Source organism: Malaclemys terrapin, chromosome 3, assembly GCF_027887155.1.
Source record: "Malaclemys terrapin pileata isolate rMalTer1 chromosome 3, rMalTer1.hap1, whole genome shotgun sequence".
Classification (NCBI taxonomy): domain Eukaryota; kingdom Metazoa; phylum Chordata; order Testudines; family Emydidae; genus Malaclemys; species Malaclemys terrapin.
Window position 1 is genome coordinate 120,870,252 of NC_071507.1, and position 16,575 is coordinate 120,886,826.

At 39.8% G+C, this 16,575-nt stretch overlaps 1 protein-coding gene across 1 annotated transcript in view; it reads right to left on the reverse strand.

Moving 5' to 3' along the window:
* The window catches only part of LOC128834717 (dermatan-sulfate epimerase), a 293,933-nt gene that overhangs the window by 264,642 nt on the left and 12,716 nt on the right, over positions 1 to 16,575 (reverse strand). Inside the window, exons 4-6 of the mRNA XM_054023742.1 lie at positions 13,322 to 13,428; positions 10,278 to 10,357; positions 4,776 to 4,857 (exon numbers count right to left, since the gene is read on the reverse strand). Of these exons, the coding sequence (XP_053879717.1) occupies positions 4,776 to 4,857; positions 10,278 to 10,357; positions 13,322 to 13,428 (269 nt within the window). The remainder of the gene's footprint in view (positions 1 to 4,775; positions 4,858 to 10,277; positions 10,358 to 13,321; positions 13,429 to 16,575) is intronic.

Below are 16,575 nucleotides of genomic sequence, written 5' to 3' on the forward strand. Positions count from 1 at the left end.
TCGTATCCCAATATAATTCATGAACAGATTCCAATTAGGATCACCAATTTTCTATACAACAAATGATTTAAATATGTAATCATCTTGTGATAAAACATTAATCTGCTTGACTTCCCAAAGCATCTTTCCAGCATTTCAAGAGGATATACTTTGCTGCCAATACATTCAATTTATATGGCACTTCCATTTGGAAAGTGCTAACAGCCACAGGGTAGTGGATATGGGAAACCTTCCATTGGCAAGTACAAATGATCTTCTGATAATGTTGTCACAATTACTTTATACTGAAGTAAAACATGTGCTGAAATTTGCCAACATGTACCAAGCATCAGACAGATTGTTGCCTCACAAATCTAATTACCGGTAGTTACTTTTTTTTTTTTTTTTTTAAGTAGGGGGGAGAAGGGTATTAAGTAGTACTATTGAGAATACATTTTATGAAATCTTAACCTCAATCAATGTTAGCACAGACATCCCTACGAGACAAATAACTTGTTACCCACTTACCTCTTCATACATCCAATGAACATAAACCCTTAGGCTTGCTTTACAGGAGTTTAGACAAACAGTACAAGTTAAATACCTGAGTCTTAGACACTGACGTATTAATAAACTTTTCATATTATTCTATCAGAGACTATCTAGCCATGAGTATAATAAGATTTTTAATAACCTCAAAATCTTTGGATGGCTAGAGATGGATTTGGGTGGTAAATTTGGATTTCAGTCACCCAGTTTTAATTTTGCAAGTCAAGCCTGCAAAACACCCTGCTTTTAGTTTTGGATTCACAATCTACTTTTACAGAAAGCAGTGACAGATTCCAATTCTTCTTAGGCAGGTACTACAAAGGTTATTAGACTTCCAAGAAACACCAAACATAGGAATTCAATTAATGGAAAAAATGTCAAATCAGAAGTGAATTAAATGCAGCCAGAGAAAAAAAAATAAGGAAAAATCAGAACAAAAAATCATGGATGCTGAGCTCAGAACGAAGATTCATTTTCTTTCACAATTTTTTCACCATTTTTAAAAACAATTATCTATAGTTGAAAAATACTCTATAAACAAAACAAATAATTTACTCCTACTCACAGAGGAAGAAAAATATATATAATTAAAACAACAGTGTAAAGTACCCAGAAGTCTAGTCCTCTTTTGCCAGTACAAATACTGTAATGGCCATCAGCTGTGAGCAGGAAAAGAAAGTTTCAGAAAGTTTTCTGGTTTCAGATAATCTTCCTTCTTGAATTTGATGTTTAGTATTCAGAAAGAATGACAGTTGATTAAGAATTTCAGCTTTTTAATATGTTGCCATTTAAGTTCAATAACCATGATCTGTAATGTTTCTTAAAATATTTAAAAAGACAATCAAGAATGAAAAAAATTAGAAGTGTGTCATTTAAACCTGAGGTCCTGAAACTATGGTCCATAGAGTGCTTACTGATAATACTTGGAGAGTTGGTGCGTACTCTCCTTATCTCCAGTGGAACTGCATGAATAGACAGCTAAAAATACTCTACATACTTTCATAATATCAGTTGTCTATATGCCCAATTGCTTTCATCACTGCAGAAACATAAAGAGAATGCAAATGTGAGAGGCGGTGTCTGGGAAGGATGAATGGGAAGGAAACCGGTCCTCAAGGTACTCTATGAATTAAACTGTGGTCCACATTAGGGCTGGTGGAAAGTTTTCCATCAAAATTAGGTTTTCACTTAAATAGAAGTGTTCACAAAATGTCTGCTTCCCACAGAAAATTTACTTTTTCAATTAAAAAAACACAAAACAAAACCTGAAAACTGAAATGCTCTAAATGCAGCCACATTGCCTCATGGGATTTGTAGTTCAGTTGTCTTATGTCCTCATTCTCCTCTGTGGGCTAGGTTTCCCTCCAGACTACATCTTCCATGATACACAATGGTCAGGGATTCCTGTGATACATCTCCTCCCCTTACTAAAAGGGGGCCATGGTGCACCATGGCAGATTGTAATCCTATCAGGGAGCCTGGCCTATAGAAGAGAATGGGATATGAGGCACCCAAACTACAACTCCCATGAAGTACTGGAGTAGCAGTTCAGAACTGAAATATTTTGGATTTTGGCTAAAATAAAAATAAAAATTTACCATGGAAAATTTAGACAAAAATGATTTTTTTTTCATTTTTCTGTGGAAGAAAACTCCATTTTTAACCATCTTTCATCCACACTGTGTAAATGTTCACAAATTCCTGCCTTAAGCTTTAGAAAGCATAATGTTAAAATAAAATTTGTCTTAACTTTTTAATTTGCTCACTTCTACAAGGTGAGAAATATAATTAATACATTTCCCCTAATTAAATATCTCACATAAATTAATCTTAAGGACTTTGAACTAGCAAAATGGCAAGAAATACTTTTAAACTAGTCAAGAGTTTTATAACAATGATTCTTACAACATACTATTAAATATATTCTATGAAGTAATTTTGAAAGGGATTCTTTCAGATACTGCTGGCAAACTATCAAAAATTTACCATTTTGAAAATGATACAAAAAGGAGACAGAAAAACTCCATTAGTTTACATAAAAAGGGCCTACAGATATGGATCAACTATGTTAAAATCATACTTGGTAATAAACAGAAAATGTGGAAGCGGAAATTAATGAACCAAAACTGGTGTGTCACATTTTAGGCCTACTTTGACAAAATAGTGGACAAAATAATGAGGACGGGCTTTTCCAACCACCCTTCCCTGTGAGGTTCCTTAAAAAAAAAAAACCAACAAAAACACACACACTTTTTGTGAGGGGTGGAGAATAGGGAAGAACAGACAAAGACAACTAGAGCGTCACCATCATGGCTGCCATCCCCATCACCTCCTGGGACCCCGAACTTTCTTCATTCTTATCCTGAGGGGATATCCTGACCAGACTGGTCCAGAAAAGGATCCAGATGACATCAGCACCTGTATCAATTCCAGCTAAATCCCAGACATCATCTGAGATTAAACAAGATCGGACTTTAACAGCAGCAGCAACAGCTCCAGCTCATTTCAACTAACCTCTTCTCTTCTAACCAAAAAAACCCCCAACAACAGCTGCTACCATCTTTGATACCATCTAAGAGACTGTCAAACCAGGGGGGGAGAGGGGGAAGGAAGAGGTCCCGCTATAGAGAGAGAGAGAACAAGAAATGTCGTTACAAAAGCTTTACTTATAAATATAAGATAGAAGATATAGAAAGGTATTTTTATGAACATCTGGTCATTATTTGTGAAATACAGTCTGGTATCATCCACTTGCAACACTAAACAGTTGTTTTGCTTAGAACCTCTCTACCATATCTTTTCTTTTTTTTTTTAAATATATTTTAAAACTAGTTGAGAATATTTTAAAATAAAGTACATCTCTAATAAACCCCTATACATTCTGACAAACACTAAGCCACATCTCTACCCAGCAACTAAATACTGAAGTAACATAAGTATCAACAAAAAAGCAAAAACTATTATATTTTCAATGTATAATTTAATTTTACACAATCCTTTAAAAAGTTATATTTAACTGAAAATATTTTGGTTTAATGTTTGTACCCATTCAATAGACTCAAGAAATCTATTCTTAGCAGATATAGTCATACACATTAATAGAAAGTCAGTAGAAAAACTTTATCTACCTCATTTCACAAATCAAACTGTCTATACTATGGAACCATATACCTTCCAATTCCAATAAATATGAACCACAGTGTTATAGCATTTGTAATTAATAATAAAAACCATTGTCTTCACCTCTTATTAAAAAAAGGTTGAATAATAATCTTTCAGAGAAACAGCATCACCGTACTAGTAATTCTAGGCAAAATTAGAGGGGTAGGAATGTTCAGTGTTCAATCAATGACATAACTTGATATGCTGAATACTCCCTTAATATTTTGTCTTTTTTTTTTTTTGTCTTGCTAAAAATAATAGTTAATGCAGGAACATATTTGTACACAATGTGCATGCATAAATTACAGTATTCCATTCTACCTTTCACCCCCACTCCTCCATTCATGAGAGTCAATTGTTTTTTTCTTTTAAGTCACAGTAATTCAGTAAGATAGCACCCCAAAAGTGTTAGGAAATCCATCAAAATGCTTAAACTGAAGGCAGGTAGAGTGTTCAGAGTTATACTGAAATGGCTAACATGCATAGAATACATTTTTATTTCTAATGAAGATCAATTTGAGTAACAAAGCAAATGTAGAAGTTTCTGCTTCAGTAACTATATAAATAGACTTGGACAGATTAGATTTTTATTGGTAAATGACAGGAAATGTTGATTTCCCATTACAGACACAAACCTATGAAAATATATTTCCATCGATGAAAATCAATATGTAGAGACAGGCAACGTAAGTAAAATGCTGCTTGAGAATGTAGAGACTGATTAAGAATATTTACTTTGTATATTTTTACATGTGATGTTGACAATTTGTGATGTAATGGTTATAGAGTTTTAACTTTTGAATCTCAACATCTACTGCCATTAAATAATTATTGCCTGATTCCCCATAATTTCCTGCAACTATGAAAATTTAAACCAATATGAATAAAAATCCTTAAACCCCACAATTTTACACAACTGTGAAAATTTAGATCAATCAAAAGTTTTAAAAAATATCTTAAAAATAAACACTGATATTATCCGGTGAAATTATTTAAAAAAAATAAAAATAAAAATTGAACTCTGCCAAGCCTATAAATATTTTCAGCCTATTACAGTAAAGCATGTCTTGAATTAACTCGCCTACCTTTAAAAGCTGAGGTTTTATAGTTATGCTGTATAGCAGCAATCACATCCTTCCAAAAGTTGTATTTTGTCGGTCTGTCATGCTGTAAGAGTAATAAATAAATAAACACACACGTCAGGTATCAGTTTTTATATGAGCAAATAAAGTGAATGTCATTAATAAACAACAATTATTTGAAAGCAAAGCGTTATGGCCTGGGACTCACGAGATCAGGATTCAGCAGGTGCCATCTTAGACAAGTCACTCAAGTCCAGATTTTTAAAGGATTTTAAAGGTATTTAGGCATTACTAAGCTCAGCATTGCCACCCTTTTCTGACTTAGGCCTGGTCTACACTACAGACCTATATCGGTATAAAAATCCACACCCCTCAGCAACGTAGTTACACACTGACCTAGCCCCCCACTCTCCCTCCTGTAGACAGCACTATGTCAGTGGGAGAGCTTCTCTAGCCAACACAGCTACCACCTCGGGGAGGTGGATTAACTAAGCCAACAGGAAAGCTCTCTCCCATCAGTTTACAGCATCTTCATTGAAGCGCTACATCCGTTCAGCTGCACCAATAGAGCATTTTAAGACTAGACTTGCCTTTATGAGCCTGAGTCTTATTTTCAAATGTGACTTAGGCACTTAGGAGTCAGTGAACTTCAACGAAACTATGGGCATGGCTAAACTTACAGATGTAGAGTGCCAGGAGTTAAACCAGCCCTTGGAGACAGCAGCAGGGAAAGTGCTACTGTGTGTTCAGAGTGTGCTCCTTGTGACTGTGGAGCATGTCCACATTAGCAGCTCTTACAATGCCACAGAGAGCAGTGCATTGTGTTAGTTATCCCAGTGTGCAAGTGGCTGCAGCATGCTTTGGAAAGGGTTTGCAGTGCCTAATGGGGCAGGCACAGCATCACATGATGCAGTTTCCCAATCCCATTGTTTCATGGGCATCCTACTAGCTTGCCAGCTGCTTTTCAAATGAGGGGGTGGGGAGTGTGACAGGGAGTGTGTTGTGTGTATGTGGGGGGAGAGACAGTGTGTTTTGGGGGGCAGAGGGGGAAGGGGGAAACCCTCAGCCCCCACCCCTCGCCTCTCTCTCTCTCTCTCTCTCTCCCTCTCACACACACACACACAAGCCTGTCTCTGCAGCAGGAGCATTCCACAGTAACGGTTTGCTTTGTGTCCTGGAGGAGATAAGCATGAGAGCTGTCAGAAACGGAGCTTTGAAAGGGGATATCCGCATGCCTGCAGCCAAGTTCAAAACAATGACCAGAATGACCACTTGACTTCAGGGGATTGTGGGACATTTCAGTAGGCCAATCACAGCGCAGTAATGCAATACATCGTCCACACTGACACCCCGGCGCTCCAGCCCGGGTGTAGCAAGCTCTATGATTCTCGTGGAGGTGGATTACCAGGAGCGCTCCAGCTGTAGGGTGGAAACCTCAGGAATTACGGCGCCCGGGGCTGATTTAATGGGCTCTAACTTGCAAGTGTAGACAAGGCCCTAGAGTCTCTTTTCCAGATCTGAAAAAAATCTCTGTGTAGCTTGAAAGTTTGTCTCACACACCAACAGAAGTGGGTCCAGTAAAAGATATTACCTCACCCACACTGTCTCTCTAGTGAAATTAATGGCCATTATTTGCCCAACTGTCTATAAAGTAAAAGTGAACACTACAAATAAATGATGTTATCTAGAGACATGCTATGTGATTTAGTTACTAAGAAACAAAACCAGGATTCAGCCTTGCAGACGGGGAGGGAAGGAAGGAAGAGGGAAAGGATGAAATCTCAATAGTTGTAGTTTTAGTAAAATAATTGATATGACAGCTGTTCAGATGTTAGGAAGCTTCTTTAATTTTGCACATTTTCAAATATGCAGATTGAGTAGACACCACTAGCTTATTGAATTCATTGATCATGGCATCATGACCTAGTACTACAAATTTCAAAATTTCCAATCAATGTCCTTGACATTAAAGTACTGACTGTTTTGGAAAAAGATTGTCTATTGTTTGAATGAAATCAAGAAAGGTGCAGAAATAAGATCATTACTTATTCCTTATCTGAGTTTGACTTATGTAAGAGAACTTAAATTAGATTTTAAATAAGAATTGCTCACAGGCAAGACAGTGGTTTTATTAAACTATATATTTGCAATATTGTAAAAATCAAAATATTCTCCCCTCCTATGCCTACCTGATTTTGTTAATTGGGAACTATCAAAATCTTTAAAGAAAAGGAATATTTTTTCATAGGATATGAAAATCCTTGCAAAGAGCAAACTCAGCCTTCAAATGTGATTTATAACTTCTCCTTAACACCGTTAGTTCCATTAATTCCACCACCAAATTGTTTTCTGTACAGCACACAATGACTCAGCCAACAACGTATCTTCCTACTCTCCTAAGGACTTTACAATATACTTGCATAGCTCCATTCAAATCCTAGTGACTCCCCCACCCCAGATACTTCTTTTTAAAAAGATTTCCAGAAGTATTGTCGCAGCAGCTATCACTGATAATAGTATTTGTACAGACAGAACCCTCCATAAAAAAAAAAAAAAAAAAATACACTTTCACCATTCTTAGAAGGATCTATCTATTCTAGGAACTGACAGCAGAAGAGTGTCTGCTGATCTCAATTGCCATGTTAGGAAACTGCTTCTCTCCCTATATCCTAAATACCTGAATCCCAGAGCATTAGAGATTGTAATTAGTTCCCTGAAATACATGCAGAATCAAACAAGCGGTCAGTACACACCACAGAGTAAAGATGTTCCCATGTTCATAATGACCAGTCACAGAAGGTAAACGGCAGCAGCATGCAGGCAATATATTCTGAAATAGTTTTATTTTTTTAAGCTAGCCAATAAAGCTTAATGTTTGAGATATAATGTTGCTGTATTATAAAAATGAATTTTTGTAGCACTGTTGGAACCTCTCAACATGTTGGTTAGCATGGCTTTTGATACAATGGTTAACATGATTTCAAGGGACTGCCTTTGAGATCTTTACCTGCTACCCCAAATTTGTATTCAGATGGGAATAAAGACCCATTCATTAATGCTACAGGGCTGTATAGTGCTACAAAAATCACTACTTTGGCAGTTAATACCAACTTAATGTCTACTACTCCAAACATGGATTTGCATGAGGGCCCTATATATGGTCTGCTGCTGGGTCTTGGGGGAATGAAGGATTTGATTTTGATTTTGCTTTGATAGCCAGCAAGTTGCAACCTATCAGGGTATCCTTCATGCATCACTTCCAGGTTGTATACCAGCAGCTAAGCAGTGCTGCTGTAGAGAGTTCATACACTGGCTTTATATTCCAGGGATTGGAAAGTTTCAGCGCTGTGGTTTTTTAACTTGAATTTTATTGACTTTTTCATCAAGTTGACCCAATAATGATATAGAATATGAAAACATGATCCAGTAGCCAAGTAACATAATTTCAAATTCTGAATAACCACCACCAACCCAATTGTACATAGCAGGTTCCCTGGAATACATTGAACACGTACAGTGAGATGAAGAATGATCCAGTAGTTAGGGCACTAGCCTTGGACTTGCAAGATCTGGGTTCAATTACCTGTTCAGCCACAGCTCGCCTGTGTGACCTAGGGGAAGTAATTTATTCCCTGCTTCAGTTCTTCCCTATTTAACAGGGATGTTGTGAGGGTAAATACATCAAAGATTGTGAGGCGCTCTGATTCTATGATAGTCTGATAATGGGTACTCTTCCTTTAAACAGAGATAAAGCTCAGAAGAGATTAAGTATCGCAGTGTCATTAATCAGCACAGAGACTTAACTATAGCAATAGAGGGATACCACCATACTTTACTGTTGAAAGGATCTGTTTTTTATTAAAAAACATCTACAAGTTTCAACCTCCATGCGCTCTTCAATGCAAATGAAATCTGAGAGCATTACCTTCAGGAAGAATTTAAGATATACTGTCTTATACTCCTGTCTGAGTAAAAAGCTCTAGATATTCATGTGACTGCAGTAGAGATATTGTCATCTAGAATTTAATGAGTGGTTATGTTTAGCACCTGAAAAATTTAAAATGATTCCACCTCTAGAGGTGTATTCCTAGGTATACACATATCTGTAGCATGTAGAGTTAATGTGTATTGAAAGTTTTCAATTTGAAGATTTAACCTTCTGAACCCACTTAACTATCTACCTTCATTAACAAGTCACTTGTAAGAGTTACACTTTATCATATTTCAATTTCCAATTAGTTTTTAAGAATACCGTTCTGAGTGTAAGAAAAACTAAGGCAGACAAGCACTTAACTATTCTTATGCTAGCTCTTTGTGCCCTCTGGTGGAGACAGAGTATATTTTGACCACTCCATTTGTCCTGATTGTTTTAGTACAGGGGTCTCACCAATCCCCCCACCCCTCTGCCTACCTGCGGGATTGCCCCCTGTGGCGCTGCGAGCCCCGTGCCGCACTCTGAAGCAGCTAGCAGCATGCCCCTTTGGGTCGGGGGGAGGAGGGGGAAGGAGGCAGAGGGCTCCTGCATTGCCTCCTTCCAGGAACCGCCCCCCACAGCTCCCATTGACTGGGAACAGGGAACCGCGGCCAATGGGAGCTTCGTGGGAGGCACCTAGAGGAGCGGCAAGAGCAGCGCACGCATGGAACCCTGATCCCCACCCCCTCCCCCAGGGGCTGCAGGGACACGGTTCCAGCTGCTTCCTGGAACGGAGCGGCATGGGGCTGTGGGCCAGGGCAGGCAGGCAGGGAGCCTACCCTGGCCCCGTTGCACGCCGCTGCCACCCCAGAGCCGCTCTAGGTAAGCAGCACCGGGCTGGAGCTCGCACCCTGAACCCCTCCTGCAGCCCAACTCACTGCCCTGAGCCCCCTGCCACATTCCACACCCCAACCCCCTGCCCTGAGCCCCCAGCCACATCCCACATCCCAACCCCCTGCCCTGAGCCCCCTTCCACATCCCGCACCCCTCCTGCACCCCGACTCCCTGCCCTGAGCTCCCTGCCACACCCTGCACACCTCCTGCTCCTCAACTCCCTGCCCTGAGCCCCCGCTGCACCCTGCACCCTTTCTGCACTCCCTGGAGGCAGTGTTGGGGTGGGGACTTCGGGGAAGGGGTTGGAATGGGGCAGGGAAGGGGTGGGAAGAGGTGGGACAGGGGCAGGGCCTAATAGAAGGGGTGGAGTGGGGGTGGGGCCAGAGGCAGCGAGGGGGGTGTCAGTGATGCGGCCCTCGGTTCAATGCACTAGTTCTCATGTGGCCCTCATGGTCATTTGAGTTTGAGACCCATTTTAGTAGAAGACCTACATACACTGTAGAATTGGAATGCAAAGGTCCAACCCAATTTATATTTCACTTCTTAGCATAAGTGTCAAGACAATTCATTATTCAACATGGTACTTTGTGTATTTAGGGAGGGGAGGGAAGAGAGAAGAGCAGAGACAGAAAAAGAATAAAACAAGTAGCAATATTTTTCTTTTCTCTTAATTGAGCTTGAAATTATGTAGCTCTTACCTTGTCTAAACAATCCACAATCCTTGCACAAAGAAGGGCTCCTGGCAGGTCAAAATAATTATCATAGCAATAATATTTAGCTGCAAAAGAAAGAAAAGTTGTTTTAAAGTATTGTGTATATTTTAACTGGGGGAAAAGTCTGTGTTTAAATGGTTAATTTTAAAGTTCCCATTGTGTTTTTACCGGGATTAGATATTGGCCATTGGCAAATCTATTATCATGTTACTTTTTTCATGACACTCTCTTTCTTTTTCTGGACATCATTCTATTAGAGATAGAAAATTGCTACTCTTTAGCAAATTACTGACATTTTAAAAATAAATATTAAGCCTCTGGATGAGATCCTCACCAGTTCAGGCAAAAAGGGCCAGAGTCGTGTAACGGAGCTCTAAAAATATTGATGAGTCCTGCTGGGGGAAGACTCCCACAGTGCAGAACTGAGGAAGACAGTCAGAAGGCTACCTTTTGTGAACATCCTCACAAGTCCTGGTGTAGGGGCGTGTTAGGGGCAAGACTGCAGGCTACAGTGCTTTGGAGAGTCCAGGCAGCACTATGATCCATAGGACAGCCTGCTGTAACTCAGGCCAGGTCTACACTAACCCCCTAATTCGAACTAAGGTACGCAACGTCAGCTACGTGAATAACATAGCTGAAGTTCGAAGTACCTTAGTTCGAACTTACCTCGGTCCACACGCGGCAGGCAGGCTCCCCCCGTCGACTCCGCGGTACTCCTCTCGTCTAGCTGGAGTACCGCAGTCGACGGCGAGCACTTCCGGGTTCGACTTATCTCGTCCAGACAAGACGTGATAAGTCGAACCCAGAAGTTCGATCGCTCGCCGCCGAACTACCGGGTAAGTGTAGACCTACCCTCAGTCAGGCATCTTGGACTAAGTATACTGGGGGCCACTCCAGCCCTCAGAGCAGCCCAGAATACGCAAGGTGTAAAAGTGGCTTGAAGACATCAAAATCCCATTTTGGGGGCTGAGTTCATGTTGTGCCTCGTAGAGGAGCAGTGCTCTACTCCTGCAGGCATATAAGATATAACTACCTAACGTAGGTAGTTATCTGTATACTTAAATGGAAGTACCCAAGAGTAAAGCTATGGATAAGATAATGACCTTCATCCTGCAAACTCTTATATTTTATTGACTTAAGCATTTTAAATCCTTATATATTTTGTGTGAAATCAGTGTTCCCAAAGGAGGCCAAGTTTATTTTATTTTTTAGTTAATAAAAAAATGTATCAGAGCATCAAACCTCTGTGTACATTATAGATGACTGTAAAGACCAAAGTCCCTTATTTATCCACAAAATAGGTAAAGGGTATGAATGCAAGTTTCTCTCCTGAAATGGAAAAAAAAGCACCCCATGGAGAAGAGAGTATTTCAGTCTTCCAGGCCCATTCAGTCCTTTACATTTATACTTAAAGGCTGTCAATGACAGAGAGTCCAGAGTAGTGAGTCAGCAATGAGCAAAATTTGTAATGATCTGCAGACTGTTTTCCCTAAACAATGCAAGATGGTGGCGTGACATTGCACTCCATATGTTTTATGGAAATATGCTTATGAGTGTGAATATGATGTAACTGGAATATGCTTTATACAAAAGGTCTCTTGTAAGGTATCATAACAAAGGTTATAACCTACTGAATATATTCCTCCTATTTGTATGCATGTATCATTCTTGTATCTGAAGCTAGAAATATGAAGTATAACTCTGAGGTCCTATTGTAATTATGCAAAGTGTGGGCCATTAATGGTGGTTTAGACTCTTGATGGCTCCCATTGACTAGGACAATTGGTTGTATATGGTTTATTTACCTCAAGCCTTCCTGTGTAGGTGTGGGCCAACCCTGGAAGAATGGCGACTAGGGGTCTTATAGTGACATGTGACCATGTCACATGATACTGGAATCCACCTTAAATCTGATACTTTTCCATTTAGAAGGAGGGGTGCAGATGGAGAGAGACAAAAGATTCTTGCCTTGTGCCAAAGCTATAAAAGGGAGTTGAGCAGGACAAAGTGGTCTGCAAGTCATGAGAAAACCCCTGCTTACCACCTGAGATGTCTGCTGAAACTAACAAGGACTGTACCAGTGGAAAGGATTGGGCCCAGACTAGGAAGGCGTCTAGTCTGTGAAAGAAGCTTATTGGAACATCTCTGAGGGTGAGATATTACCTGTAATCAGTTTCTTAAAGTATTAGGCTCAGACATGCATGCTTTTGCTTTATTTTGCTTGGTGACTTACTTTGTTCTGTTAGTACTTGAAACCACTTAAATCCTACTTTTTATACTTAATAAAATCACTTTTGTTTATTAATAAACCCAGAGTAAGTGAATAATACCTGGAGGAGCAAACAGCTGTGCATATCTCTCTGTCAGTGTTATAGAGGGCAGACAGTTTATGAATTTACTCTGTATAAAGCTTATACAGGGTAAAATGGATTTATTTGGGATTTGGATCCCATTGGGAACTGGGTGTCTGGGTGCTGGAGATAGGTAACCTGCTGAGCTGTTTTCAGTTAAGTTTGCAGCTTTGGGGGCATGGACCAAACCCTGGGTCTGTGTTGCAGCAGGCTAGTGTGTCTGGCTCAACAAGACAGAGTTCTGGAGTCCCAAGCTGACAGGGAAAACAGGCTCAGAGGTAATTTCAGCACATCAGGTGACAGTCCCAAGGGGGTCTCTGTGACCAAACCCGTCACAGGTGGTCTCAGTGTATTTCTCCAGGGAATACCGACCCACCCCAAAGAAAAGCTTTACAACCAAAACTAGACCAGCAACTTGTTTCACATGGGGCAAACAGCAGTCAATCTTAACAACTTCTGTTCATTGCTGACATGGACTCAGTATGAACCTGAGAATTAAAGGTGGAAAACTACATATCTCTTTAGCAATCCCCAAGACATCCAGTCCCCTACATTTTTCTAATATAACAATATTTTAAGTGTTTAAAGGAAAAACTGCATAACAGCAGCAAGTATTGCAGTAGCCAAAACAGTTTCCAAGTCCATGAAGTCTCACGTAAAGAAATTATTTATATTTACCTGAGCGGGAAACCATTCCACTGAATGTTTTAAAGTGTTTCCATTCCCTCCTGCCATAAATTTCCAAGATCTCTTCAGGAGTCATATTCTTCGTACCATGGCTTGCCCTAATTGATGTATTGCATGACAAAGGTTAAAAATATTTAAAATCATTCAAATTTCCTACAGTGCACATAGGTGTGTAATAAATAATCAAATACTGAGCTAGGCCATGTGATTGATCCCTCTCCCATTTCCTCTCCACTGAGTAATTTGTACTTGGGGAAAAGGGAGAGCTCTCTCTCAAATGCCAGGCTTGATTCTCTCACAACCCAGAAGATACAGAATTTCTCTGATAAATCAATAGTGCCTTGCTGAAAATAAGATCACCAAATCTACCCTTTCATCTAAGGACATTTTCTTTAATGATACAAATGATTTTCCTCTGGTCTGACTAAAAGGAATAAGATCTGGGGAAAAGTATATTTTTCTGCCATTAACATCAATATCTTTTGCAGCAAGTAATATGCCCCTCCAAACTGAGATCATAACCACTAGTCTTTTCCTTGTAAGGATTCTTAACTGCAGTGAGCACTCCCGTAGGCCCTTGGTCAAAGGGACCATCTTTTATATTAATTTCAAACATATATGGATATCTTCTATAATAGATCCAGTCACATTATTTTCAGGAGTGCCAAGAATCCATGTTTTGTGCCCAATTAACATATCTGGGGGAAAATATGTAATTTCTTCCTTCTACAGTATGTTAGCATTTTTTTCTGGACAGTACTGTGTGATTAGCCATTTTGGACTCTAATCCAGTGATGAGCTAAGTGCAGGACGGTCCCTATATCCATGTAGAATTCATTACAGAAGTACTGCTTCTTTTACAGTCAGCATCTGATCCTCATCCGTTGTATGTAAAAGGTTTGTCCTGATTAATTAGCTTATGAAAAATCTCAATTTTTCCCCATAGAGAAGCTAAGGTGCATTCAGAAAAATCACTTCTCTTTGTTGTGATCTCAAACACTCCAATGTCTTTCCTAGCATCTCTTCCCATAGTGCCAGAAGAGTCATGCTCCCATATAACTAGGGCCCTAACAAATTCATGGTCCATTTTGGTCAATTTCATGGTCGTGGGATTTTAAAAATCATAAATTCCATGATTTCATATATTTAAATCTGAAATCTCAAGGTGTTGTAACTGTAGCAGTCCTGATCCAAAAGGGGAAGGGAGGGGGATCACAAGTTTATTGTAGGAGGGTCGTGGCATTGCCACCCTTACTTCTGTGCTGCCCTCAGAACTGGATGGCCAGAGAGCAGCAACTGCTAGCCAGGTGTCCAGCTCTGAAGACAGCACCACCTTCAGAAGCAGCGCAGAAGTAAGAATGGCATGGTATGGTATTGCCACCCTTAATTCTGCACTGTTGCTGGTGGTGCTGCCTTCAGAGCTGGGCGCCCGGCCAGTAGCCGCCACTCTCCAGCCACCCAGCTCTGAAGATAATGCAGAAGTAAGGGTAGCAGTTCCACAACCCCCTACAATAACGTGCAAAATCCTCCTTTCCCCCCCTGCAATTTTGGGTTGGGACCACTAGTTTGAGAAATGCTGGTCTTCCCTGTGAAATCTGTATGGTATAGGGTAAAAGTACACAAAAGACCAGATTTCCTGGGGGGAGACCAGTTTTCATGGTCCATGATGCATTTTTCACAGCCATGAATTTGCTAGGGCCCTACATATGACAGTCTTTTACAAATTTTCTTTGTCTTGACTTCTATATATTGTGCTAAAATCACTGCTTAAATTCTTCCCTTCACTTGTTTAGTGTACAACACACACCTCAGGCCCTGAACTATTTAGGCACAGTGGAAAAGGAATATATCAATCATGAATGGTATGGAAAAAGAGAATAGGGACGTGTTATTTATCCTTTCACATAACACAAGAACTAGGGGGTCACCCAATGAAATTCATAGGTAGCAGGTTTAAAACAAACAAAAGGAAATACTTCACACAACATACAATCAACCTGTGGAATTCATTGCCGGGGATGTTGTAAAGGCCAAAAATATAACTGGGTTCAAAAAGAATTAGGTAAGTTCATGAAGGATAGTTCCATCAATGGTATTAGCCAAGATGATCGGGGACACAACTCCATGCTTTGGATGTCCCTAAACCTTCAACTGCCTGAAGCTGGGACTAGAGGACACTGGGTGGATCACTCAAAATTGATCATTCTATTGATTCCTTCTGAAGCATCTGGCCACTGTCAGAAGACAGGATGCTGGGCTATATGGACCATTGGTCTGACCCAGTATGGCCATTTTTATGTTCACGTAGTATCTGTGTTAACTTTGAATTATCTGAATTTTGTTACTCTGTATGTGTAACTCGGGGGGGGGGGGGAAGGGGAGGGGGAGAAGAGAGCTTAACATTATATAAGACACCTTGTTTGTGGATATTCACCCCAATTCTCAAATTTGCAATTAAAGTTATTTTTTGGTATTCTCAGTGTTTACATAAATTATATGTAGAGCAGGCAGAAATTTTGCAAATTTCTGAATTTTGAATTTGGAAAACAGTAGAGATTTGCAACATTTTATGTTTTACCACTTCAAATTACAAACTTTCCTATGACTTTTATAGCTAATAATGACAAATGGCTTTGTCCACCAGCTATCTAATCCTACTGTTTTTTAGACCCCAGCCCTGCAAAGACATAAGTATGCACATAACTTTGCACACTGTGATTAGTCTTACTGAAGTCAATGACAATATTTCAAGTGCATAAAGGTAAGTACAGGATCAGGGCCTATGAATACAGTAGCTTGACACATCGGGTGAACAAAGCAAAATTAAGTATCAGAGGGGTAGCCGTGTTAGTCTGAATCTGTAAAAAGCAACAGAGGGTCCTGTGGCACCTTTAAGACTAACAGAAGTATAGGGAGCATAAGCTTTCGTGGGTAAGAACCTCACTTCTTCAGATGCAAGTCCCTTCAGATAAAAATGAGGTTCTTACCCACGAAAGCTTATGCTCCCAATACTTCTGTTAGTCTTAAAGGTGCCACAGGACCCTCTGTTGCTTAAAGCAAAATTAGTTTCAATAACTGTACCAAGGGTCCTATCTGGAAAAACAAGTAGTACATCAATTTCCACTGACAGCATCAACTAACATAGCAGGAAAATCATGAAGGAGTGCAGTAGCAAAAACATTAAGAGGCTTAAGAAAGAGAGAGATGTTCCAAACTAGCAAATAAAAGCAACTTTTATTGTGCCA